Source organism: Palaemon carinicauda, chromosome 3 (genome assembly GCF_036898095.1).
Source record: "Palaemon carinicauda isolate YSFRI2023 chromosome 3, ASM3689809v2, whole genome shotgun sequence".
In the NCBI taxonomy this organism is placed as follows: Eukaryota; Metazoa; Arthropoda; class Malacostraca; order Decapoda; family Palaemonidae; genus Palaemon; species Palaemon carinicauda.
The window spans coordinates 190,920,461-190,947,960 of record NC_090727.1 but is presented as its reverse complement, the minus strand read 5'-3'; the positions used below and the strand labels follow the sequence as shown (position 1 = coordinate 190,947,960).

The 27,500-nt window shown below is 31.7% G+C and overlaps 1 protein-coding gene across 1 annotated transcript in view; it reads left to right on the top strand.

The window, feature by feature from the left end:
- LOC137638136 (zwei Ig domain protein zig-8-like) overlaps positions 1-27,500 on the top strand; it is a 138,604-nt gene that overhangs the window by 109,198 nt on the left and 1,906 nt on the right. Inside the window, exons 4-7 of the mRNA XM_068370225.1 lie at positions 786-996; positions 9,451-9,578; positions 26,643-26,811; positions 27,365-27,500. The exon at positions 27,365-27,500 is cut by the window's right edge and continues 1,906 nt beyond it. Of these exons, the coding sequence (XP_068226326.1) occupies positions 786-996; positions 9,451-9,578; positions 26,643-26,811; positions 27,365-27,500 (644 nt within the window). The remainder of the gene's footprint in view (positions 1-785; positions 997-9,450; positions 9,579-26,642; positions 26,812-27,364) is intronic.

Here is a 27,500-nt window from a genome sequence, read left to right as displayed (position 1 = left end):
AAGAATACAAATAAATTAACGACGCATGTCTTACATAATTTATATAACAAACTTATACCTACATGAGGGGAACTCATCTTTGAACTGGCTATTCACCTCTTCAATAGACATATGAAAACATAAATAAAATACCTGATTAACTTATTTACTCTGCACTAGACTAGTTTCGTAAGACTATATATATATATATATATATATATATATATATATATATATATATATATATATATATATATATATATATATATATATATATATATATATATATATATATATATATATATATATATATATATATATATATATATATATATATATATATATATATATATATATATATATATATATATATATATATATATATACGTATATATATATATATATATATATGTATAATAGGCTTAGCAGACAATTGATATTTACTGCAGAAAAATATTCAATAAATAATATAAGTAAGGAAATTACTTTCCCTACATAACATATTGGACAATATATAAATCTAATATTTGATGCCAACCAATCAAATCTTAGTTAAAGGAATTTTAGGTAATTCAGTGCATGATATATATTGATTAAATTATGTAGAGGAAATATTTTTCGAGCTAAAATGTAATTGATAACTATCAAATGAAATATAATCCAAAGTCTTACAACTACAAATAATTCATAAAGTTATTTTCAACATACAAAAAGCAATGAATGTCAAATGTAATTGAAGCTTGATATTCAATTCGCCATAGAGACAGTACAAAGAATAGAATCTACTTCCGTTCAATTCACAACAGGTATCATGGATGAGAGCGCGGGACCTACACCTACTGACGGTAGGTCGCTTTACCTACACAAGCGACGACCGCTTCAGGGCTGTCCACCAGTCGGGGTCACAGGACTGGCTGCTCAAAATCCACTACATACAAGTCAATGACGCTGGTCCTTACGAGTGTCAAGTGTCTACAACACCTCCCATGACGCACACTGTGTGGCTCAGCATTGTGGGTAAGAATTATTATTATTATTATTATTATTATTATTATTATTATCATCATCATCATAATCATTATTATTATCATGATTATTATTATTATTATTATTATTATTATTATTATTATTATTATTATTACCCTAGTTGGAAAAGCTGATGCTATTACTCCAAGGGCTCAAACAGGGAAAATAGCTGAATGAGGAGATTGAATAAGGCAAAACATAGATAAGTGTGCCTGAGTGAACTCTGAAGCAAGAGAACTATAACCCAAGACATTGGAAGGCCATGGTACAGAGGCTATGGCACTTCACAAGTTTAGAGAACAATGGTTGGAATTTTGAGTTTTCTTCTAGAGTAGCTGCTTACCATAGCTAGAGTCTTTTCTACCCTTACCAAGTGGAAAGTAATCACTGAACTCGAAGGAGGAGATTGCCACTGCAGACATAATATGAAAGGTCTTTGTAGCTGCACTCTGTAAATAACCCTATACTATACTTCCACTCCCACATTCTTTCATCTAGCTCGCTAAACTCATAGCTTTTCTTTCTTACTGCAATCTCCGGGATCTCCCCCTGTCTCACATTATTGCTGAATGGCCTCCCAGGCCCCTGTGCTTGACCACAGATTCATAGATACAATTCAAGTATGAAGTACCCGTTATATCTCTTTGCAGAGGGGTAATGTATTGGCAAGTCTTGTGGGTAAGTATTGGATGATTGAAGTGAATGGGTTGATTGTTATTTATTAAAATAGATGAGTTAATACTGTTGGTGAATATGGGTAATTAAGTTGGTCTTTTGTGATGGGCCACATAATGTTCTGAAGAATTTTTATGGTAATTAAGGAATACGTTATTATTTAGAGTAACCATTACGATGCAAATGTGTGATTTGTATTATAGATGAATTCGTGCTTTGAATAAGCACTGTATTGCTCAACGAAATATGTAATTTATTCTTTCCTATAATAGCTGAGTCATTGTTCGAGCAAGTGTTGAGTAAATCAGTACGATTGGTAATTTGTGAATTGGCGTAATGAAAGAATACTTTGTGGAATTTCAAAAGTTTAAACTTGCAGCTAATGTCTTTTTTTTTAGTTTATATAGGAAAGATCTATTTTAATGTTGTTACTGTTGTCAAAATATTGTATTTTATTTGCTCATTACTTATCTTGTAGTTTATCTATTTCCTTATGTTCCTTCATTACTGGGCTATATTGTTGGAGCCCTTGGGCTTATCGCAACCTGATTTTCCAACTAGGGTTGTAGCTTAGCCAGTAATAATAATAATAATAATAATAATAATAATAATAATAATAATAATAACAATGTGGTAGGTTACCACTATGTAGATAATGTAATGAACGAGTCAAATTACTTGTGGCAATGGATGAAAAGAGTTTCATTCCCCTGAACAGGCGAGTTACTGTGACTCAGGGTAATAACAGAGTCAGCCACCTTTCAGGGTAATAGGTGAATAATGCATTATTCAGCCGGAAATGAACCACACTAGAGATAGTCCAAGCTCTTGGGGTGGTAGATGTAATTGGGCGGTTAGAGAATGACATCTGTCATAATTCTTTATTCGTTCTGCTATAGTTTTGATATTTTTCATAGATTCATGTAATGTAATCATTTACTTAAGGTTAGTATAACTCCTATATATATACAAATATATACGTATATGCAGTATACACACATATTTGTCCTTATGAAATATAGATAGGTTGTAGGTTGTCCAGAGCACCAGCCACCCGTTGAGGTACTACCGCTAGAGAGTTGTGAGGTTCTTTGACTGGCTAGGCACTACTACATTGGATCCTTCTCTCTGGTTACGGTTCATTTTCCCGTTGCCTACACATACACCAAGTAGTCTGGCCTATTCTTTACATATTCTCCTCTGTCCTCATACACCTGACAACACTGAGATTACCAAACAATTATTCTTCGGCCAAGGGGTTAACTACTGCACCGTAATTATTCAGTGGAAAGGAAAAGTTACGTACTCTTTACTATGCTACTGAGTATAAATATCTATTTGATATATGGAATAAAAGTAGTTGTTCAGTACTTTTTGGAATAAAACTAGGTAAATACTACTATAGGAATTTGAGTATAAAAAGACACTCATAGAATAATCGGTAAAATGTATGTAAAGATATAGTATTTTCTGAAAGGAATTCCTAAATTCAAAAGTTAAAAAACCTTTGTTATAGTTTAAAAGGAAGGTTTTTAGCAATACCATTGATGTAATCTGTATTATGTGGATCAAAAGTTTGAACAAAAAGACGTCCTTTTATTCGTATTGCTGTATCTCATTGCTTCCGGTTCCTGCTCTATCCCAGCATTATCAGGGGTTTAAACTTGAGCATGTAGCCATTACCTTAGATGCTCCTGCTTTTTAACTTAGAATACCTTAAAACTTTTCAAATTTCCTTAAATTTGAAGCTAGTAAAACCAAAATTACCTTAAAAATATCATTAGCTTTTAAAATTACTTTGAAATCATGCAAATTACCTAAAACTAAGGTAGTTACCTTAAAAGTATAAACCCTGCCCAGTAACATGCAGCTCAATCCGAGACTCGGTGAAACTTTGCTCCTTTCTTAGACACTTGATAAACCTACATATACAAGTACTGGGGTGATGCGCGCTTACTTCAATTTCAAATCCATGATGCCATGGACCCTTCGAGGGAATTGTTCGTTTTTGGCAAATCATCAAGCACTCTTAAATACATACAGCAAATATTTTTATGTTGAACAGGCGGACATAAGTCATTTTATGGTTTATATATGAAATATGTTTTGATGTTGTTACTCTTTTAAAAATGTTCTATTAATTGTTAATTATTTCTCATATCGTTTATCTATTTTCTTATCTCCTTTCCTCACTGGGCTATTTTTTTCCTGCTGGATCCCTTGGGTTTATAGCATTTTGGTTTTCAATTAGGGTTGTAGCTTAGCTAATAATAATAATAATAATAATAATAATAATAATAATAATAATAATAATAATAATAATAATAATAATAATGTGGAATCTGAGGGGGACGTTGAGGATTCCATCTTGTCTGTTAAGCCTTCCAATCCAAGTGACTTCAATATAATCAACGACCTCTTACGCTTCATGCGGGAAGATGTGGTAATGACATAATAGCTCAAACGGTTATGGTAATGTGTGTGCTGGGTGTGTGTGTGTGTGTTGTGTGTCAATTGGCACTATTTCTAATGCTCGTAGCATCAGCATGGGTAAATTAAAATTGATATCTGTTCCATATTTTCGTTGTGAGCCTTTATTTTTAATTCATGGACGACGCATTGGCTGAATTGGAAAAAAAAAACAGCTGTTTTGTAGTGAAATTGGAAATTTCATCAAGCGAGCTTTCATTATCGCTTTCTCAAAATTGATTGCTATTGATAATGGTGCATATAAAGGTACAAGTTTCTTTGTCTGTTGTAAAATGGTTATATGTTTCTTTTATTTATAATTATTAGTATAGTAAAAAGTACGTAATTATGCATTTCCACGGGTAACAAGTTTTCTGAATAAAGATGATACTGGTAAGATACTGTACACGCATCATGTCTATATACAGTATATAGGACTAAAACTAATAAATTTTAGACAAATTGTATTTTGGATAATTTGCATATAGATGAATCGTAATTTACACAAATTGTTCGAGATGAAATACATTCTAGACAAATTGTTTTAGATAAAATCACCATATATATGTATATATATATATATATATATATATATATATATATATATATATATATATATATATGTGTGTGTGTGTGTGTGCGTGTATATATATATATATATATATATATATATATATATATATATATATATATATATATATATATACATATATATATATATATATATAAATATATATATATATATATATATATATATATATATATATATATATATATATATATATATGGATGGCGTGAGACTGAGATGATAAAGGAAGAGGATGTAACTGTACTTGAATGGTTGGTGAGATACTTTAATAAATGTTTTATGCTGTCAATGGTACCAGTGGACTGGGTGTGTGTATGTATTATTCCGCTATACAAAGGTAAGGGAGAGGTGCATGAGTGTCGTAATTCAAGGGGTATTAGTTGGTTTAGTGTGGTTGGAAAAGTGTATGGTAGAGGGAGAATTAAGCGGATTAATGATAAAACAGAGGAAGCAATCTTAGAAGTGCAAGGTAGTTTTGGAAGAGGTAAGGGATATATGGATCAGGTTTTTACAGTTAGGCAGATATGCAAGAAATATTAAGTAAAAAGCAAGGAGCTGTATGTTGCATTTATGCACCTAGAGAAAGCTTATGATAGAGTTGATAGGGAAGTGTGTGTAATGTGATGAGGTTATATGGAATTGTTGGATGGTTGTTGCAGGCAGTGAAAAATTTATACATAGACAGTAAAGCCTGTGTTAGAATAGGAAATGAAGTGAGTGAGTGGTTTCCAGTGAAAATGGGACTGAGACAGGGATGTGTGATATTGCCATGGTTGTTCAATTTGTTGATAGGCGTATCCCTTCTTGTGTGCTAAGATACTGAGTGAAGGATAAACCATGGTTCAAAGATGATTGTACACATGCTTATTTGGAGAAGCTGGACGTTTATCATCTTTGGATGGGTAACAGATCAGATTTGACCTGGAATTACTATACTCAGCTTAGAGCTTTTGATCAAAGAGTTTGTGTTTCAACTAGAAAGGAATACAATCTAAACTTAAAAGAAACTCTTGTGGCACAACTCAGGAACATAAGTGGTGCTACCCTTAAATCTCCACTCTTTGGTGTAGATGCAACAGTTCCTCCTTTACTTGAAGGAGATGGCTCAGTCACTCACTGTTCAAAGAAAAAGCCAACCATTTTGACAGATGTGTTTGACAGTAAACACAGTAATGAGAAACTCGAACTCCCTCATACATCAATCTCGTGAAATTAAAGTTCTGTTGATAGACCTTGATGCTTATGGAGGTGTAAACCAAAATGGTATTTTTCCTTTGTTTGTTATAAAGACTGCAGATTTCTTAGTTCCAAAGATATCTGGTATTTTGCTCAAGTCAACAAGAAGAGGAGCTTTTAGCACTTATTGGGGAATTGGTTATGTTACTCCACTATGTAAATGTGTTTCTGGTAGCTCAAGTCCAACTGATTACCACCCAATTTCCTTAACTCCTATACTATATAAAGTTTTTTAACGTCTTAATAGGTTTGCTGAAGGTAATCATCTGTTCCCTAGTTGTAATTTAGTTTTCGTAAAGGTCTTAGAGCATGGGATGCCTTTCTTACAATCTCCAGTGCTGTACAGAAATCCCTTGATTTTGGTCATGAAGTTCGTATGATTAGCTTCAATTTTAGTGCCGCCTTTGACCTTTTTAATTATGGGGCCCTTTTTTTTTAAGCTCAAATAATTTGGAGAGGGTAGGGCATTTCTTAGCATTATTATTAAATTTTCAAGTAATATATCTGAAAGAGTTGATGTTGATGGGTACCATAATGAGTAGAGGAATATCATATCTGGTTTTTCACAGTGTAGTGTTCTTGGCCGATTACTTTTCACACTATACACACATGACATGTGGTTTGGCTTAGAAAACAAACTTGTTGCATATGCAGATGATTCTACTCCCTTTGCATCAATTCCATCTCCTGAATGAAGATCTGGGGTTGCTGAATCCCTTAATAGAGATCTAGCTAAAACTGGTGCATGGTGCAAATTATGGGGTATGAAGTTGAATCCTAACAAAAGTCAAAGTATGATTATAAGTAGGTCAAGGGCAGTGGCTTCTTAACACCCGGATCTCAGTATTGATAATGTTTCTTTAACTTTGTATGACTTTTAAAATTTTAGGTGTGATTCTCGACAGCAAATTTACTTTTGAGAAAGAAATTAGGTCTGTGTCTTCTTCAAGTGCACAAAAAATTGACTTATTGAGAATGTCCTTTAAGATTTTCTGTGATCAATCTATTCTGAAGAAGTGTTTTAATTCTTTCATTCTACCTTATTTCGAGTATTTTTCTCCTGTCTGCTCTTCAGCTGCTGATTCTCATCTTAATTTGTTGGACAGGAACTTACGGTCTATTTAGTTTCCTTTTCCTGATCTAGATATTAATCCCTGGCACTTTCGTTCAATTAGTTCATTATGCATGCTGCATAAGGTTGATTTTAGCAATTGTGATGTATGGATCAGAGTTGTGAGGAATGAAGTGACGGAGAGACAGAAATTGAATGAGTTCGAGATTTATTGTCTGAGGAGTATGGATGGTGTGTCTCGATTAGATATGGATAAGAATGAAGCTGTGAGGTTTAGAACTGGATTAAGAAATGAATTAGCTGCTACAATGGATATGAATGTGTTGATGTAGTTTGGCCATGTAGAAAGAATAAAAAATGGCTGGCTGCTGATGAAGGTGACGAATGCAAGAGTTGATAGGAGAAGTGCAAGAGGAAGACCAAGGTTTGGATGGATGGGTGGAGTGAGAAAAGCTCTAGATGATAGGAGGATAGATGTGAGGAGAAAAAGAGCTTGTTCGAAATAGGAATCAAATGGCAAGGGATTGTGACACAGTTTCAATAGGCCCTGCTGCTTCCTCCGGTCACATTGGTGACCGCTGAGATAACAGCAGTAGGGGATTTGGCATATAAATCTTCATTGTGATGGCTAACGAGTGAAGGTGGCTTTTGCACCCTAGTAGTACCAAACAAAGTCAGCTGACTCCCTCGTCAGGCTAGGAGGTGCTAAGAGAAGCAAAGTCTCCTTTTGTCCTTATTTTTTATGCCAGCTACCCCCAAATATCGTTGGAAGTGCCCTGGTAGGTAAATAGAATAAATGTCATCAATAATCATCATTATAATCATCATCATCATCATCATCAGCATCTCCCCCTACGTATATATATATATATATATATATATATATATATATATATATATATATATATATATATATATATATATATATATATATATATATATATATATATATATATTATCTCCTACACCTATTGACGCTAAGGGCCTCGATTAGATTTCTCCAGTCGTCTCTGTCTTGAGGTTTAAAATAAATATTTCTCCATTCATCTTCTACTTCACGTTTCATTGTTCTCAGCCATGTAGGCCTGGGTCTTCCAACTGTTTTTGTGCCTTGTGGATCCCAGTTAAAAGTTTGGTGAACTAATCTCTCTTGTGGAATGCGAAGAGCATGCCCAAACCATCTCCAACTACCCATCACCATGATCTCATCCATATATGACACATGAGTAATCGCTCTTATATTTTCCTTTTCTAATACTGTTCTGCCATTTAACTCCCAATATCCTTCTGAAGGTATTGGTCTCAGATCAACAAAATTTTTTCGATATTGTTTCAACTGTTATTTAGCCCTATTTTTATATGTAATTTCAGGCGTTTTGATTTCCAAATTTTACTTAACATAGCCATTGTCCGATTTGCGTTTCAGTCTTTCATTAAACTCCAGTTCTGAAGACCCTGTATTAAAATTCATAGTTCCTAATTATTTAAATGATTCAACGTCATTAATCCTTTCTCCTTCCAATGATATTTCATCTTCCATTGCATATTCCGTTCTCATCCTCTCTGTCTTTCTTCTACTTATTTTGAGCTCAACCTCCTTTAGTGTTTCATATATTCTGGTAAGCAAGGATTGTAAATCTTGTCGTGTTCTGCTAATAAGAACAGCGTCATAAGCATACTCTATGTGAGCTAGTTTCTTATTATCAATCCAGTCTAATCCTTCTCCACCACCCCTACTGTTCCGCACATTACATAATCCATGAGGAGGATAAACAGCATAGGTGACAACACTGGAAATTCATTTGGTAGGACTCCATTGATATTAACTTTGCACTTACTAACGTCATGAATAGACTTAATCAAATTTACATGTTCTTGTAGAATTCCTTAATGATGCAGGACTCTCCAAAAAATTAGCCTGTGCACACTATTAAAGTCTTTTTCACAGTCTAAAAATGCCATCTAAAGTCGATTTCTACATTCTACACATTGCTTTACAACTATTCTTACTATTAAAATTTGGTCAGGACAACTCCCTCTTTTAAATCCTGTATGTTCATCTCTCAGCTTATCATCAATCTTTCATGATATATATATATATATATATATATATATATATATATATATATATATATATATATATATATATATATATATATATATATATATATATATATATATATATATCCTTAAAGGAGTCTATGATATATATATATATATATATATATATATATATATATATATATATATATATATATATATATATATATATATATATATATATGTATCTATACACACGTTCATATGTACTGTATATTCATATAATTAAATTTCAACAAAGATTTCAAACAGAGGTAACATTCTTTTCATTGAATCTCAATATATGTCCCCGCTCTATTTCCAGAGCCCGAGACAACTGTGTTGGGTGGACCGGACCTTCACATAAACTCAGGATCGGCCGTAAATCTCACCTGTCTGGTTAAATACAGCCCGGAGCCACCGCCTTATATTTTCTGGTACCACGATGGGCAGGTAAGAATCGTAGATGTGAAATTATGTGTACTGTATATTTCATCATCATCATCATTATTAACCGTAGCTAGTTCACTGAAGAACAAAGAACTAATACATGTCCTACTAATTGTGTCTGTTTATGATCTCTCCATGCCAGTTTATACCCGAAATTTTCTTAGCTCGTTTATGCATCGTCTTCTCTTCCTTCCCCTGTTCTTTTGTAATATTTAGGAAGTTATTCTGTTATTCCAAATGTCCACCCATTATCTTTCAGTCTCTTTATATGTCCTGCCCATGTCCATTTCCTTTATTTTTCATGTTAGAATATTCTCTTTTTGAGTTGTTTCTCGTATCCATATTGCTATTTTTCTGCCTTAGCGTTATCCCTTCAAACATTTTTTATTGCAACTTTGAGTTGTAACTAGATTATGTTTTAAGGCTTTTTAGAAAGGCTCCAAAGGCCATGGTGCATAATTTAATACTGATAGGACCATCTGATTAAGTACTATTCTTTATATATATATATATATATATATATATATATATATATATATATATATATATATATATATATATATATATATATATATATATTGTATACATTATATATACACCCATATGTATATATATATATATATATATATATATATATATATATATATGCATATATATGTTTGTAGTCTATATGTATATATATATATATATACGTATATATATATATATATATATATATATATATATATATATATATATATATATATATATATATATATATGCACATATGTATATATGTATATATGCATATATATATATATATATATATATATATATATATATATATATATATATATATATATATATATTTATATATATATATATATGTACATATATATATATATATATATATATATATATATATATATATATATATATATATATATATATATATATATATATACTGAAGGTGTAACAGAACTTTTTCTATCTATGGAATGTTTACAAAGGAAATGATTTGCTTGGTATTCAAAATCATACATTAGTAAAATAAGTAAGAAATTCCAATGTTTGCCAAATTTATCAAACTTGGAAAATAATTTAATTAACGTCTCTACTGCACCAAAAGTATTGAACAATAGATTTAACAGTAAATGCAACAGAAAAAATAAAATTTTATAGATATATCTTCACTACATCCGCCCACAGAGGTTCCTTATCAACCGGAAAATCTGAAAATGAGGATAACAGAAATGTCTTGCATAAGTCGCTCTGAGGGTTTTTCTCCAAAGGGATCCTCTGGTATTATTATCTGAAGAAATTAGCCAGAATGTGAAATCATCAAACGCAGTTAAGAATCTTTCATCTATGTGTATGGCAAAGCATAATAACACGTATTATAAGTAACACTTACCATTTAGAAATTAATTACATTTAAATTTTCCTAAGAATTAATGCCATTAATTTATCCATTATTTTAGTTATAATTGTGTTATTTTATTCTGTTTCACTGTTAATCTCTCTCGCTGCTGCTTCTTCTTGTTCTTCTCGGTTTCCGTAAAATTTCTCATTCGCTTAATTGATTAAAATAACTTTGTGTTTTTAAAAGCTCCAACTAACTCCTCGTGCGTCCACACTTTCTTAATTGAAGTAACAGCGTCATTCGCGATAATGCAGCAACACATATGTCAGCCACATACTGCAGGATGAAATCCCACCATATTATGTAAGATGTCTAGTAATAAGACTACTGAGCACTTTTTATCAGTACACCATCATACACACACACACACACACACACACACACACACACATATATATATATATATATATATATATATATATATATATATATATATATATATATATATATACATACACAGAAGGTCCTCAACTTACAAACATTCCGAGATCCAAACACAAATCCAACTGAAAATAAGAAAGGCAAGATAGAGAAATACTGCAATAAAAAAACATTATACCATTTAATATAGTGAGGAAAATAACATTTGCAATAACCTGATATCTATTTCATGTAAAACTTGACTATTTGTGGACTTTTGTGGGTCTGGAAATCATAGCCATGGAATTCAGGTTAGGCCTTTCCTAGGCCAAAAGCTTACAAAATTGGACTTACAATCAAGTCGACTTAAAAACAACTTCTTGGAACCAATTAGGTTTGTAAGTTGAGTATTGAGATATATAATGCATATGTTATATATATATATATATATATATATATATATATATATATATATATATATATATATATATATATATATATATATATATATATATATATGTATATATATTTATATATTTATATATATATATATATATATATATATATATATATATATATATATATATATATATATATATATATATATATACTGTATATCATAATAATTATTATTATTATTATTATTATTATTATTATTATTATTATTATTATGATTATTACTTGGTAAGCTACAACCCTAGTTGGAAAAGCAGGAACAGTAACAACATTAAAATAAATATTTCCTATATAAACTAAAAATTCTAACAAAACAAGAAGAAGAGAAATAAGATAGAATAGTGTGCCCAGGTGTACCCTAAAGCAAGAGAACTCTAACCCAAGACGGTGGAAGACCATGGTACAGGGATTATGGCACTACCCAAGACTAGAGAACAATGGTTTGATTTTTAAGTATCCTTCTCCTAGAAGAGCTGCTTACCATAGCTAAGGAGTCTCTTCTATCTTTACCAAGAGGAAAGTGGCCACTGAACAATGAAGTGGAATAGTTAACCCCTCGGGTAAAGAAGAATTGTTTGGTAATGTCAGTGTTGTCAGGTGTATAAGAACAAGAGAATATGTAAAGAATAGGCCAGACTATTCAATGTATGTGTAGTCAAAGGGAAAGTAAACCGTAACCAGAGAGAAGGATCCAATGTAGTACTGTCTGGTCAGTCAAGGGACCCCATATATCTCTAGCGGTAGTATCTCAATGGGTGACTGGTGCCCTTTCCAACCTACTACGTACTAGTTGTAACTAGTCCACTGCAGGATAAAGGCCTCAAACGTGGTCTTCCACTCGCTTCTGTTTCTATGCTTCTTTCTATGCCAGTCTATACCCACAAATTTCTTAGTTCGTCTATCCATCGTCTTCTCTTCCTTCCCCTATTTCTTTAGCAATCTCTAGGGGCCCAATCTGTTAGTCTTAATGTCCATCTATTATCTGCTATTCTCATTATATGTCCTTCCCATGTACATTTCTTTTTCTTACATGTTGTTAGAACATCCACTACTTTAGTTTGCTCTCTTTCCATGTTTTTTTTTTATATATATTTTTAGTGCTATTTTCATCTTTATTCTTACCATAGCTCTTTGCGTTATAAGTAGCTTACGTTTTAAAGCTTTAGTAAAGCACCAAGTTTCTGATGCATAAGGTAATGCTGGGAGGAGCATCTTATTAAATATCTTTTTTTTTTTTATGTAGAAAGTGGCATTATACTTTTCATAAACTCATTTTGTTTACCAAAAATTCTACATCCCATGTTTACTTTTTTTTTTTTTTATTTCGGTTTCCTGTCCTGAAGAAACACTTACTGTTTGTCTTAGGTATGTACTGTATATTCATTAACAATCTTTGGAGGTCTGTCTATAACCCTTATTTGTTATTTTCTGCATTTTAATTGAACATTATGTTAATTTTACTCATTCATCTCCAGTTCTATATTTCTGCTCTCTGTATATATATATGTATATATATATATATATATATATATATATATATATATATATATATATATATATATATATATATATATATATGTATATATATATATATATATATATATATATATAAATATCACCGACGAACGGAATTTAATACCAAATTCTATCTTGGGAATATTTATCCACTTAGAATTCATTTTATGGTAACAGCTTCTGGCCGGTTGGAGATTCGAACCCCCACCTGTTCGGCTGGAAACCATGCCTGCGACGACTCTACTGACTGAGCTATCAAGAGAGATAAAAGTTTATGACAAGGCCCAGTACATATTCCTGTCGAATTCAGGAATCTGTTCATAGACTTGAAATAAACCCATCTCCACCATGATAGCTGAATCGTGAGTTTGCAACACGTGGTTATTCTAAATGAATATATATCACAAGCACACGTGATTTCAATCAATGTAAATATCACCCACGAATGGCATTTAATACCGAATTCCATCTAGGGAATATATATCCACTTGGAATTCATTTTATGGTAACAGCTTCTGGCCGGGTGGAGATTCAAACCCCCACCTGTTCGGCTGGAAACCATGCCTGCGACGACTCTACTGACTGAGCTATCAAGAGAGATAAAAGTTTATGACAAATCCCTGTATATATTCCTGTCGAATTCAAGAATCAGTTCATAGACTTGAAATAAACCCATCTCCACCATGATAGCTGAATCGTGAGTTTGCAGCACGTGGTTATTTTGAATGAATATATATCACAAGCACACATGATTTCAATCAATGTGAATATCACCCACGAATGGCATTTAATACCGAATTCTATCTTGGGAATATATACCCACTTGGAATTCATTTTATGGTAACAGCTTCTGGCCGGGTTTCGAACCCTCACCTGTTCGGCTGGAAACCATGCCTGCGAAGACCCTACTGACTGAGCTATCAAGAGAGATAAAAGTTTATGACAAGGCCCCATACATATTCCTGTCGAATTCAGGAAACTGTTCATAGACTGAATTCGACAGGAATATGTACGGGGATTTGTCATATACTTTTATCTCTCATGTAGCTCAGTCAGTAGAGTCGTCGCAGGCATGGTTTCCAGCCGAACATGTGGGGGTTCGAATCTCCACCCGGCCAGAGACTGTTACCATAAAATGAATTCCAATTGGATATATATTCCCAATATAGAATTCGGTATCAAATACCATTCGTGGGTGATATTTACATTGATTGAAATCACGTGTGCTTGTGATATATATTCATATATACATACATATATATATATATATATATATATATATATATATATATATATATATATATATATATATGTATGTATATATATATGTATATATATATATATATATATATATATATATATATATATATATATATATATATATATATATGTGTGTGTGTGCGTACATGTATGCATATATATATATATATATATATATATATATATATATATATATATATATATATATATATATATATATATATATATATATATATATATATATATAGTTATCCGGGTGTTGAAAAGGGTATACTGTATTTGGATTTAGACCTTGAACGACAGATTTAACGGCGAAGGCTTTAAATTTGCTAGCCTAGAGTCTAAATCCCCATATACCCCATTCAACACCAGGACAACGATTTTGACCCTACAAGTTTTACCCTAGATTAACATTATAATTGTTGATCACACGTTCAGCCAGACCAAGCAAACAAAACGGAGTCACAGATCAAAGCTTTTCTAAACCATCTGCTTCAATCGCAATTTCTCTACAGTCCACTCAATTAATGAACAAACTGAGTAATCAATAAAACCGATTAACTGTTGTTAATTAATTAACTATAGATAATATATCAATGGGCTTAGACCTATATTCTAGTATGCATATACCAACTGGTATACCATGAAAGAACATATATAGTCATACGACGTATAAGCACGTCAAATTTATAAAGCATTTTATAAAATTGAATAAAAGATGAAATTCAGATGAACGTTGCAAGTGTATTCTATTCTATTGTTCTGTCGAATTACATTTCTCAGTCGTGTCAGGAATATTTTCACCCATTTTCTCCAATAACTGTTCCCTGTGAGAGGCAAATCGCTTTGTTTTCGATGTTGCTGACAATTGATCAGCTATTACTCGATTTGACGTCAGTATCCCATTTAGAGTGGTCGCTTTTATAACATATCTGGGCAGAGGTTTTGGTACTTAGATCCCTGGTGTGGTTTTTATACCCTGCATGGGTGTAGCCTCAGGCTGAAGCAAGTTTTAGCCATCCAATGAGAATTCCGTATTCCGGATATGGTAGGGACATATATATATATATATATATATATATATATATATATATATATATATATATATATATAGATAGATAGATAGATAGATAGATAGATAGATAGATAGATAGATGGGTGTTTGACTGCGTATATTAGTAAAAATGGCTTGATATGAATATTCAACTCTTGATATACACAAGTATATATTGTTACTAGTTATTTGAAAGGCGCAGTCTGGCAGGTTAATGCTTTGCAAAATCAATTTGTGTTGTAATTCAATAGACCGATATTATCCCTCTTCCTGTGGGTCGGCGGTGTTATTGAGGTCCCAAAAGACATTAGCTTCATATATGATAATCATGCGAATGTCCTCAAGTGATAATGCTTCAAATAGGTCTGATGGGTTTATTCGAATTAGGAATAGCTATTCTCGACAGGAGACTGAGTTAGATCTCGTGCTCTTCTGAAGGAGATACGCTGAGTCTCGTAGGAATGTAACGTTATTGTTATTAAAATTATTTTATTGATTATAATTATAGTGATAATGCCATTGAATTCCGTGAAGATTTGGCACTAATGTAAAGACAATAGTGGTGAGACAAACGATTAGTAAGTTAATGTTAATTATAATGAAATAACAACAAATATAATGCTAATGAATTATAGATGGAACAAGGGCAATAAAACGGCATCTAATACACAAAGTGGTTCGCTAACCAACGAAGAGCATCACTGGATGCTGCTAGTTCAGTGGAATTTTACATTTATCTCCACGTGACAACGCAATCTAGGCAAGGGTATAACGTACAGTTGGACACAGGAATTCATGGTACAACTTGCTTGGAGGAAGTGCATGCAGTCATATCTTACTGCGCGGTGAGTTCCAATGTATACCCCAACCCACCACCTTTGGCATTTCTCCCTACGTTATCGGTTTGGTTACTAGCCACACAGTAACGGTGTAACAGGGTACACTTCATCAAGGCAAGGTGTGCCAAGAATTCTGCGTCTAACTGTACATACTCTAGGATGAAGTAACGGCTTAATGCTATCATAAAAAAACTGCCTTTGGCTCACAATATGTTTACTGGATAGTATTGTAAAGCCAATTTAGAAATACATTAGTTACTTTAATTGTATTTTCAATCTTTCTCCTGCCAATATCATTGTGATGATATACCATAGCATAATATATGCCCTTTTTTTTTCTAGTTATCCCAACTGAAAATATTGTCAAACAATTATATTTGATAAAATTCCTTTCTTTCCTTCTATATCGGTTACCTTTCGTCTCTGAAATTTTCTTTGAAGTTCTTTTATTCTTTCCTCTTCCAGAAGAGATTTCCTTGGTGTTGGTTTCTTGAAGATGTGTCCGGTAATACATTATTTTCCTGCTTCCCGTGAGAAATTTAAGAGAGAGAGAGAGAGAGAGAGAGAGAGAGAGAGAGAGAGAGAGAGAGAGAGAGAGAGAGAGAGAGAGAGAGAGAGAATGGATTTATATTTATGTTCATATATATATATATATATATATATATATATATATACAAATATATATATTTTGTTTATTTATTTACTTATATATAAATATACATGTATATATATGTGTGTATATTCATAACATATATATATATATATATATATATATATATATATATATATATATGTATATATATATATATATATATATATATATATATATATATATATATATATATATATGTACATATATATATATATACATATATATATATATATATATATATATATATATATGCATATATATATATATATGCATATATATATATATATATATATATATGTATATGTATATATATATATATATATATATATTTATAAATATACATATATATACATATATATATACATATATATGTGTGTATATATATAATGTGTGCTTGTGCATTTGTATATACAGTATACATATATACTGTATATAGACAGAATAACAAAAAGAAAATTCAACACAAATCAGGGTACTAAAAACATTAAACGTTAAATTAGCCTTGACTTTCGAACGTACACTGACATTCCTATTATCAAGCTGTGCTAAATATGTTCGTCCGGTGTAAACTAAGAATCATTTAACACCAAATGAATTGCAATCAATCAATCAGCCTTAGAGCCGGTTCATTTTCTAATCTGAATTGAATGCTGTGGCAAGGTTATAAAGTTTAGCGTGATAAGAGTATCCTATTCATACAAAATGAGATTTGGATTTTTTTTTTTTTTTTTTTTTTTGAGGGGGTTGTTGTTTATCAGTATGGAAATGCACGTTGAAGTATTCTAATATATTTTCTCAATGCCAAACTTTTCTCCAGCAAATATAGCATCAACAGCTTGTAGCTATACGGAGTACAGTACTGCAAGTTTACCAGTAGTTGATAGTAACTATGACAACATCAGAAAGTATGACAATTTCACCAACATAGAGGACAACATTAAGTACGGGTATGGTGACTTATTGGAAATGTTCCTGCTTGGCTATCTGTCTGGCTGGGGTTCGAGTCACCCTCAAGCTCGATAGTTTCTTGTGGTGTCTGCAACCTCATCATCGTTGTGAGCTATAGATTGTGGGTTTTGGAGAGCCTATAGGTCTACCTGCTGAGTCATCAGCAGCCATTGCTTGGCGCTCCCTGGTCTTAGTTTTACTGGAGAGGCTGCTTGAGCGCTGGTTTTGTATATATATATATATATATATATATATATATATATATATATATATATATATATATATATATATATATATATATATATATATATATATATGGTCAGTCTCTAGGGCAATGTCCTGCTCGATAGGACAACATCACTGTCCCTTGCCTCTGCCATTCATTATCAACCTTTAAAGTATGATAACAACAACAATAACAAAATAACTACAATGTACAGCAGTCAATTATATTGTGATGCATGAAGCTGAGTTTTTACTTCATAAAGAATTAGTTTTAAATAGAATTTATCATGAGAAAGAATCATCGGAAAACTATGAGTATTAAAATGAAATTACGTTACATTTTCTAGGAAATGGGGAAAGTGTGTAAAAGACTTAAAAAGTATGAAAGAGTCAGGCTGACTAGCTAATAATTTCTCATTTATTCTATAGGTTTTATTTATGTTATTCGATATGATCTTTTAATGTTTTATATTAACTATTCTACTTCCCATGTACTTTATTTATTTCCCCATTTCTTTTCCTCAATGGACTATTTACTGTGTTAGAGCCTTTGAACTTATAGAATCCTGCTCGTTGTAGCTAGGGTTGTAGCTAAGCTAGTAATATTAATAGCAATAGTCTGGATAATTCATGTGTGCTCAAGGTCAGGAAGACCAATTCACTGAATAGGTTGCCTAAAAACCAACACTGCTGAGAGAGAGAGAGAGAGAGAGAGAGAGAGAGAGAGAGAGAGAGAGAGAGAGAGAGAGATTCTGACGAAAATTGGGATGAAAACCAGATAGCATACAATGATAAATATCAGAATAAAGTCTCCGATCTACGCTAAACATTCTTAGAAATCCAATTGAACATACTCTATGTTGAGAGGTGCGAAAGTGTATTGTATGATGCTTCCTAAGCATTCATTGGAAGTGATTTCACTCAAGCTATTTGAAAAAGAAAAACATGAAGGCCTTTATTCATTATTCGCTTTCGTCTACGTCCTTGACATTTTAGCCCCGTCAGCAGTGTTGCCTTTGCGGCATCCCATGAACAACCCTGGCATTGCATGATGAAGGATGTTGACATCTGTCTCAGTCTCATTTCTTTAGTGCATTTCATTTAATTCCCTTATAACTTCTCTAACATTACTATTCGAGATGGGTATTAATGAAACACGAAATGTTGAAATTAAATATCAATCACTTTGTCATCTTGTATTTCAGTGCTCTATCATCCATGGTAGTCCTGACGGCGGAACTTGATTCGTGTAAAATAACTGCATACGTAATTATTATTATTATTATTATTATTATTATTATTATTATTATTATTATTATTATTATTATTATTATTATTATTATTATTATTATTATTATTATTATTAGCTAAACTACAATCCCAGTTACAAAAGTAGGATGCTAGGAGCCCAAGGGCTCCAACAGGGACAATGGCCCATTGAGAAAAGGAAATAAGAAAACAGATACATATCCTGAAATAAATGTTACCTGGCATTTACCTTTATAAAAACGGATATATTGACGTTAAGGTGGGCTATTATGGTCACCAACCCGTAAAAGATAATAACAAAGTAGGGTAAAAATTATGGTCGCCTATATTTCTCGGAAATACAGCTGAGAACAGAATATTTTTTTACGAAGGATTTCTGATAGAAATTTACTTCTTTTTTCAACATTGTATAGCATAGTGTGTCCGAATTTACCCCCAATCAAGAGAACTCTAATCCCAGACAGTCAGGCCAAGAGATACTTTCTTACAGCTTCATGATACAGACTTGATGGGGCAATTTATATCTCTAAGGATATTAAAATTATTTCATAATTCCGCAAGTTAGATATGTGTATGAGCTCACGGTGCATAATATATTGGCAAAATTTCACGATTCTTAAGCTTTTTTCATCTTTACCCCAAAATATTTTTCTCACTGTTCCTAAGATCTTAACAGTTAATGTTTTTTACAATTATGTAAACATTTTCATATATTAATAACATCAATAACAATAAACAAGTCAAGGTCGTGTTATGAAAATGTATTATTCCTATGCAGGCGATTGAATTATACCAGTCGATAGCCGGCTGCATGTGGAACTTGTCTGGCATTTAAGAATCGATCTCTTCTGAAGGTGTCTGTAACCTTTACGAAGGACCCTTAAAGGGCGGCCGATAGTTGATTTATCGCTTACTATCTTTGAAGGGATCGGTAGATGGTCTTACCTCCCAATTAAAAGACACTTCAAAGAATGATATCAAACTGGTTGCAGTACTTGTATGTATGTAGGAATATACAATGTATGTATATATATATATATATATATATATATATATATATATATATATATATATTCATATATATATATATATATATATATATATATACATATATATACATACATACATATATGTATATATATATATATATATATATATATATATATATATATATATATATATACATATATGTATATATATATATATATGTGTGTGTGTGTATATAAATGTATATATACATATATATATATATGTATATATATATATATATATATATATATATATGTACAGTATATATATTTATATATATATATATATTTATATATATATATATATGTACATATATATATATATATATATATATATATATATATATATATATATATTTATTTATTTATTTATTTATGGATGGATGGAAATCAACATAAGATCGTGCTCAATTAGAAATAAATTTCTATCTCATACTGGGATCGAACCCTAGCCCCTTCAAATGAAATGCCAGGTCGCTTCCAACCATACCACCAGAGGCTCAAAAGATGTCGGATCCTAACTGCTAACTGCAATTCAGGATTTACTTGACGAGACATCAGTCTCTTACCAGCAAGTTTTTTCCCAGACTTCCCGACCCACCAGGTGACACAATTAATAGCTTTTAATTCGAATTACCCCTAATGAGTCAATATGGATAAAAATCAACACAATATTCTGTTAAAATAGAAATTAATTTCTATCTCATACTGGGATTGAACCTAGCCCCTTCAAATGAAAGGGCAGGTTGCTGGTAAGAGACTGATGTCTCGTCAGGTAAATCCTGAATTGCAATTAGCAGTTATATTCCGACTTCTTTTGAGCCTCTGGTGGAATGATTGGAAGCGACCTGGCCTTTCATTTGAAAGGGCTAAGTTCCAAACCCGGTATGAGGTAGGAATTTATTTCCATTTGAGCACGATATTGTGTTGATTTTCATCCATATTGATTCATTAGGGGTAATTCGAATTAAATGCTATCAATTGTGTAACCTGGTGGGCCAGGAAGTCGGGGAAAACTCGTTGGTAAGAGACTGATGTCTCGCCAGGTAAATCCTTCATTGCTGTCAGCAGTAAGATTCCGACTTCTTTTGACCCTCTGGACATGGTTGGACGCGACCTGGCCTTTCATTCAAAGGGGCTAGGGTTCGATGCTAGTATGGTATAGGAAGTTATATATATATATATATATATATATATATATATATATATATATATATATATATATATATATATATATATATATATATATATATATAAATTCATAGTATTCTGGCACCAACAGGATACATACGGCCTCAATGAATTTACGTCATGTTTCTTTCCTCTGCCATCTCTCTGAACTCAACCCAATTCACAGATCCAACCTCCCTCGACACAGTCATCAGCCACGCCATTCTTGATCTACCACGTCCTTTCGTGCCCAGCGGCTTCCATTCGTGTACACCCTGGACTAACTCATTTTCCCATCCTAAAATATGCCCCATCCATCTTTTTGATAATCTAATTATATCTTTCACATTGGGTACCCCTTCCACCTGGTGAATTGCCACATTTGTTATCACTTGTTGTCATTTGATTCCTAAAATCCTTCTCAATGCTTTCTTCTCAAAGGAATAAAATTTGCATCATTTGCTACAGTCCTCTACCCCGATTGGTGACCATATTATATACACTATATATATATATATATATATATATATATATATATATATATATATATATATTTATATATTATATATATGTGTATATATATATATATATATATATATATATATGCGCGTGTGTGTGTGGGTGTGTGTATGTGTATGTGTGTGTTATATATATAAATATATATATATATATATATATATATATATATATATATATATATATATATATATATATATATATATATATATATATATATATATATATATATAAAGTTTGCATACGCATGAGTGCACTTATTTGTTAAAATAACCCTGTTTTAGTATTAACCATTTCATGGTCAATATTTTGGCTGTAAAATTTCCTTTGTTTTCAAATCTTACTGATGTCATTATACTGTATTTTTGCATAACCTTCAAGAATTCGGTGTGAATTCAGTTTGTTTGTTTTACTTATTTTACGAACATTTTCAAAGTTTCCTGTCTCCGTAAACAACTGCAATGTGAAAATCTCAAACAATATGTAGCAGGTTGGCCAGGGCATCAGTCACCCATTGAGATACTACCGCTAGAGAGTTATTGGATCCTTTGACTGGCTAGATAGTACTACTTTGAATCCATCTCTCGGGTTACGGCTCAGTTTCCTTTGCCTACACAGACACTGAATAGTCTGCCCTATTCCTTACACAGTCTGCTATATCCTCATACACCTGAAAACACTGAAATTACCCAAAAATTCTTTGCTCAAAGGGTTAATTACTGTAATGTAATTGTTCACTGGGTACTTTCCTCATGGTAACGGCAGAAGAGACTCTTTAGCCATAGTAAGCAGAAGGACACTTCATAATCAAACCAGTGTTCACTAGTCTTGGGTAATGCCATAGCCTCCAATTTCTTGAGTTAGAGTTCTCTTGCTTTAGACTACACTCGGGCAAGCTATTGTATCTAGTTTCTCTCCCTCTTGCTTGCTTGACGCTTTTATAGTTTATATATGAAAGATCTATTATAATGTTGTCATTGTTCTCAAAATATTTTATTTTGATTGTTGATTATTTCTCTTATAGTTTATATATTTCCTTGTTTCCTTTTCCTCACTGGGCTATTTTCGCTATTAGCGCACTTGTGCTAATAATAATAGTAGTAATAATAATAATAATAAAAATAATAATAATAATAATAATAATAATAATAATAATAATAATAAACATCAACTAGTTCAGCAAATACATGCATACATACATCCTCATGCAGATATTACACTTAATTTGTACAATAGTCATCAGAAATTATTGCACAAAAGAAATCAATAATAAACTAATTCATTGCTCGTAACTTTTCACCAAATATTATCTTTAATTTTCAATATTTATCTTTCCGAAACTACTTCACATGTCACATGAAAATTTATAACAAAAACTATAACCTTACCGAACAATGTGAGTTTGTAGATCTTCTTAAAAAAAGAATATGAAAGAAAAACAACTGTCAAATTAATTATAAAAAATCGGTTTTCTATCAACACATTTCCAATGTATAAAATAAAGACTCCTTTTTACAGCGGAGATTTGTTTACAAATGCTCGATAATGTGAAAATTTCTGAAATGAGATTTCCCTTTATATATATATATATATATATATATATATATATATATATATATATATATATATATATATATATATATATATATATATATATATATATATATATATATATATATATATATATAAAGGAATTTTCCTTAATCGACCTTCCATTATTATTATCATCGTTGGTATTATTATTATGAAAATAATAACAATAATAATGACAGTGTTGACAATAATTATATTGACAATAATAATAAAAAGATTAATATTTTCCAGAAGAATTCCTATCCTTCGTTAAAGGATGCGAGATACATGGGAAAAATATTTAATGAGCCTTTCCTCAGTCTAGGGAGAAAACCAGTCGCTCCTGCGAAACCGAATTCACATGTTGTCTTTGAATATTCGAGGTTATGACCCGCCCTGGGAAATGCTGGAACCAGGTTCACGCTCACTTGAATGCCAAGGCCTTTTGGTCTACCGCCAAATTTCCCCTTCCTGCTTCAGCCTGCATAGGCTAACGATGCCTTACGTGCAACAACTTCACTGTGTTTATTCAATTGTGATCATAGTAGATTTAATTTCCTTTTCAAATATTCATTTTGAAAATGATTGACTTCGTAAAATGTTATTATTATTATTATTATTATTATTATTATTATTATTATTATTATTATTATTATTATTATTATTATTATTATTATTATTATTGATAAAAAAAAATGTCTTTGAATTTTTGTGATCCTAAAATTGCATTTGATCTTGAATATAAAGTTTTGACTATTTTTAATGTATATGGTGTCATAAAACTACTTTCAAAATTTTTACTTAAATCTAAAATGCTTTTCTCCTAGAATTCATAGTTTCAATTCTACTCACATTACTTCCATTTTATTCATATAAAAAAAAAAAACATGTATAACCAGAAATTCTTTAAATTAATGAAAATTGCAAATGTCTTCGAAACTTAAAGCACTAAATATATGATCAACCTGCGTAACATCCAGTTTCCTTTATTTAAAACTTCATTTAAAAAAAAATAATAATAATAGTTTTCTCCTTCATGACTTTTGAGTTTGTAAGATGTACTTAAGATACCAAGTTCTAAACCCATTGCATTTCGTATCCAGTAATCACCCCTTTGGTGCTCTTCTAATATGTGATTTGCCAATCTATGATAGTGATCTGCTGTTTATGGCTCGTGATCTAATAGGATAAAAGTAGACCAGTAAAATCATGTCCTTTTATTTAAAGATTCAAAATAATTTGCATTAATCTATTTTTTTTATTCTTTTTGCAAAGGTAAAAATCAAGGAAAAACAAAGCTAAAAATCAGTGAGGAATTTAACGATAAACCTCTTAATTAACATTGAAAAATATTCTTAACATAATTTTAGATATTCTTTCCTCATAATTCTAAAATAGTATTTATCAAGATGTGGCTGGAGTAGTTGTTCAGTCGTACCTCTCATCATTCGAACATTTGGAATATATATATATATATATATATATATATATATATATATATATATATATATATATATATATATATATATTGATTTTTTTTTCAACTATGATAGTTCAATTGATTCCCTGTACGTTCTAGACTTAACAATGGTGTCTACAATTTTGAAGTGTTAGAAATGTATTTCTGTCTCGACAATCAACATAAAACTAAGAACAGTCAAGACCTTTTTTTTAAACCAAAATCCCAAGGGCCGGTAATCCTGTTACCGTGATTTCTATTATTTTTAATTTATGCTTTACTATCTGTTGATTGTGGGGAACGATTCCCTAGACTAGTCCTCCACGGTTATACTTCCCCTTGCCAGCAAATATAGCGTCGTCTATCTGTATTGGCTTGGAAGTAGACCCGACCATCTGACCTTTGCTCTGAAGCATTCCTCCTTCCCGACATGTGCCAATCAAATAGTGGGGAATGAGATCGTCTTGTCATAACTTCAACATAGTTGATAGGATTTCACACACTCACACACACACACACACACACACACACACATACACACAGAAAATACAAAATATCCAGAATCTTCAGTTCATCTTCCCATTTAAATCAGATTAATGAAAAGAAATAAAAAAAACTGTTTCCCGTACGAATGCTATCAAAAGTCTGGCATCCTTTAACTGGATGTCCCACTGCTGGCACAGAATTTTCATTCATATTGCCCCTTTTATTTTGCATTTTACACTTAGCCCAATTAATCACAACAACTTCAGAATCTTCTAAAAAATGATTGTCACGAAAGCTCCACAACAGCAATTTCTTCATTGTGTATAACGTTCCGAACATAATCTGCGTGGTTCAACATTTAATTGTTGGCATTCCAAATCGCAATGGATGTTCCAATTTTTAAAGACAATTTATCTTTTGTTTCTTGTTTGGTTGTTTAATACAATGTTAACGGTGTTTAATGGAGAAACATGAGTAGACGACAAGACTATAGTGTTTATAACTAGCTAATTTGCTAAGTATAATGATTACATACTGGAAATCAATTTGATAACTCCTATTGGAATAAAAACAACTCGGTATATCCCATATTGAAAGAGTGCCGATAATTTTTTTTTTATTTGTTAATTTTCTTGCGTTATTCATTCAATATCCCATTCTATTATCCATCTGTTATTCATTGTTATGGAATCCATTGATTTATTAGATATTTCTTTATGCATTACCTTTTATTGAACTACGGTGATGTTAGTAATCCCATGAATTTGTTTATAACAGATTTTATTGGGTATATTTATCCCTCATATTTATTATAATTGCATCAATTTATCAATAAGGCCAACTTGTTTTCTGGCAGCTGCTGAGCTACGACGAAGATGGCTCGGACATCCAGGTGGTGACGAGCCACGGTCAGGACACGACCTCTCAGCTGCTGATCCACCGAGCCATTGGGAAGGATTCGGGAGAGTACACCTGCTCGCCCGCAACTGCTCCTTCGTATTCGGTCAATGTTCACGTGATCAGCAGTAAGTGTCCCGGTGAGGTTTTGTTCAGGCCGTGAATTTTCTAATGATCAAAAGGATATGTTGGTTAGATTAAAACCAGATGAAGGTGGTTTGAAGAAGGATCTTTAGCAAGGAATCACATACATTTGAAAATGATCATTTTAACGTTGATAGACAAAGACATATATACTGTATATGTAAGTATAGACATAGGTCCATATGACAAGCATGTGCAGTAAAGCGATGACTGAAATTGTAACTGTAATTATACATATACAGTAAAATATTTACATAGAAAAATATTTATGAAAACGTAGACACAACCACCAACTTTAAGTAAGGAAACGCAAGGAGAAATAGAAACTGGTAAGTACATGTATATATATATATGTATATATATATATATGTATATATATATATATATATATATATATATATATATATATATATATATATATATATATATATATATATATATATATGAATAAGTAAATGTATATATTTATGTATAAACGCTCTTCTCTGCACCTCGAGTCAAACACGCTGCAGTATACATAAGTTTCCCCATCCACAGGCGAATCCCCAGCAGCTATCCATCACAAGAACACGACTAGCACTTCCTCTGCTTTAGCCAGTCCGGGCACGCCCTTGGAGGTGTTGCTTCTGCTGGCGTTCGTGCCATTCCTCGTTAGCGACGGAGGACACTTGCT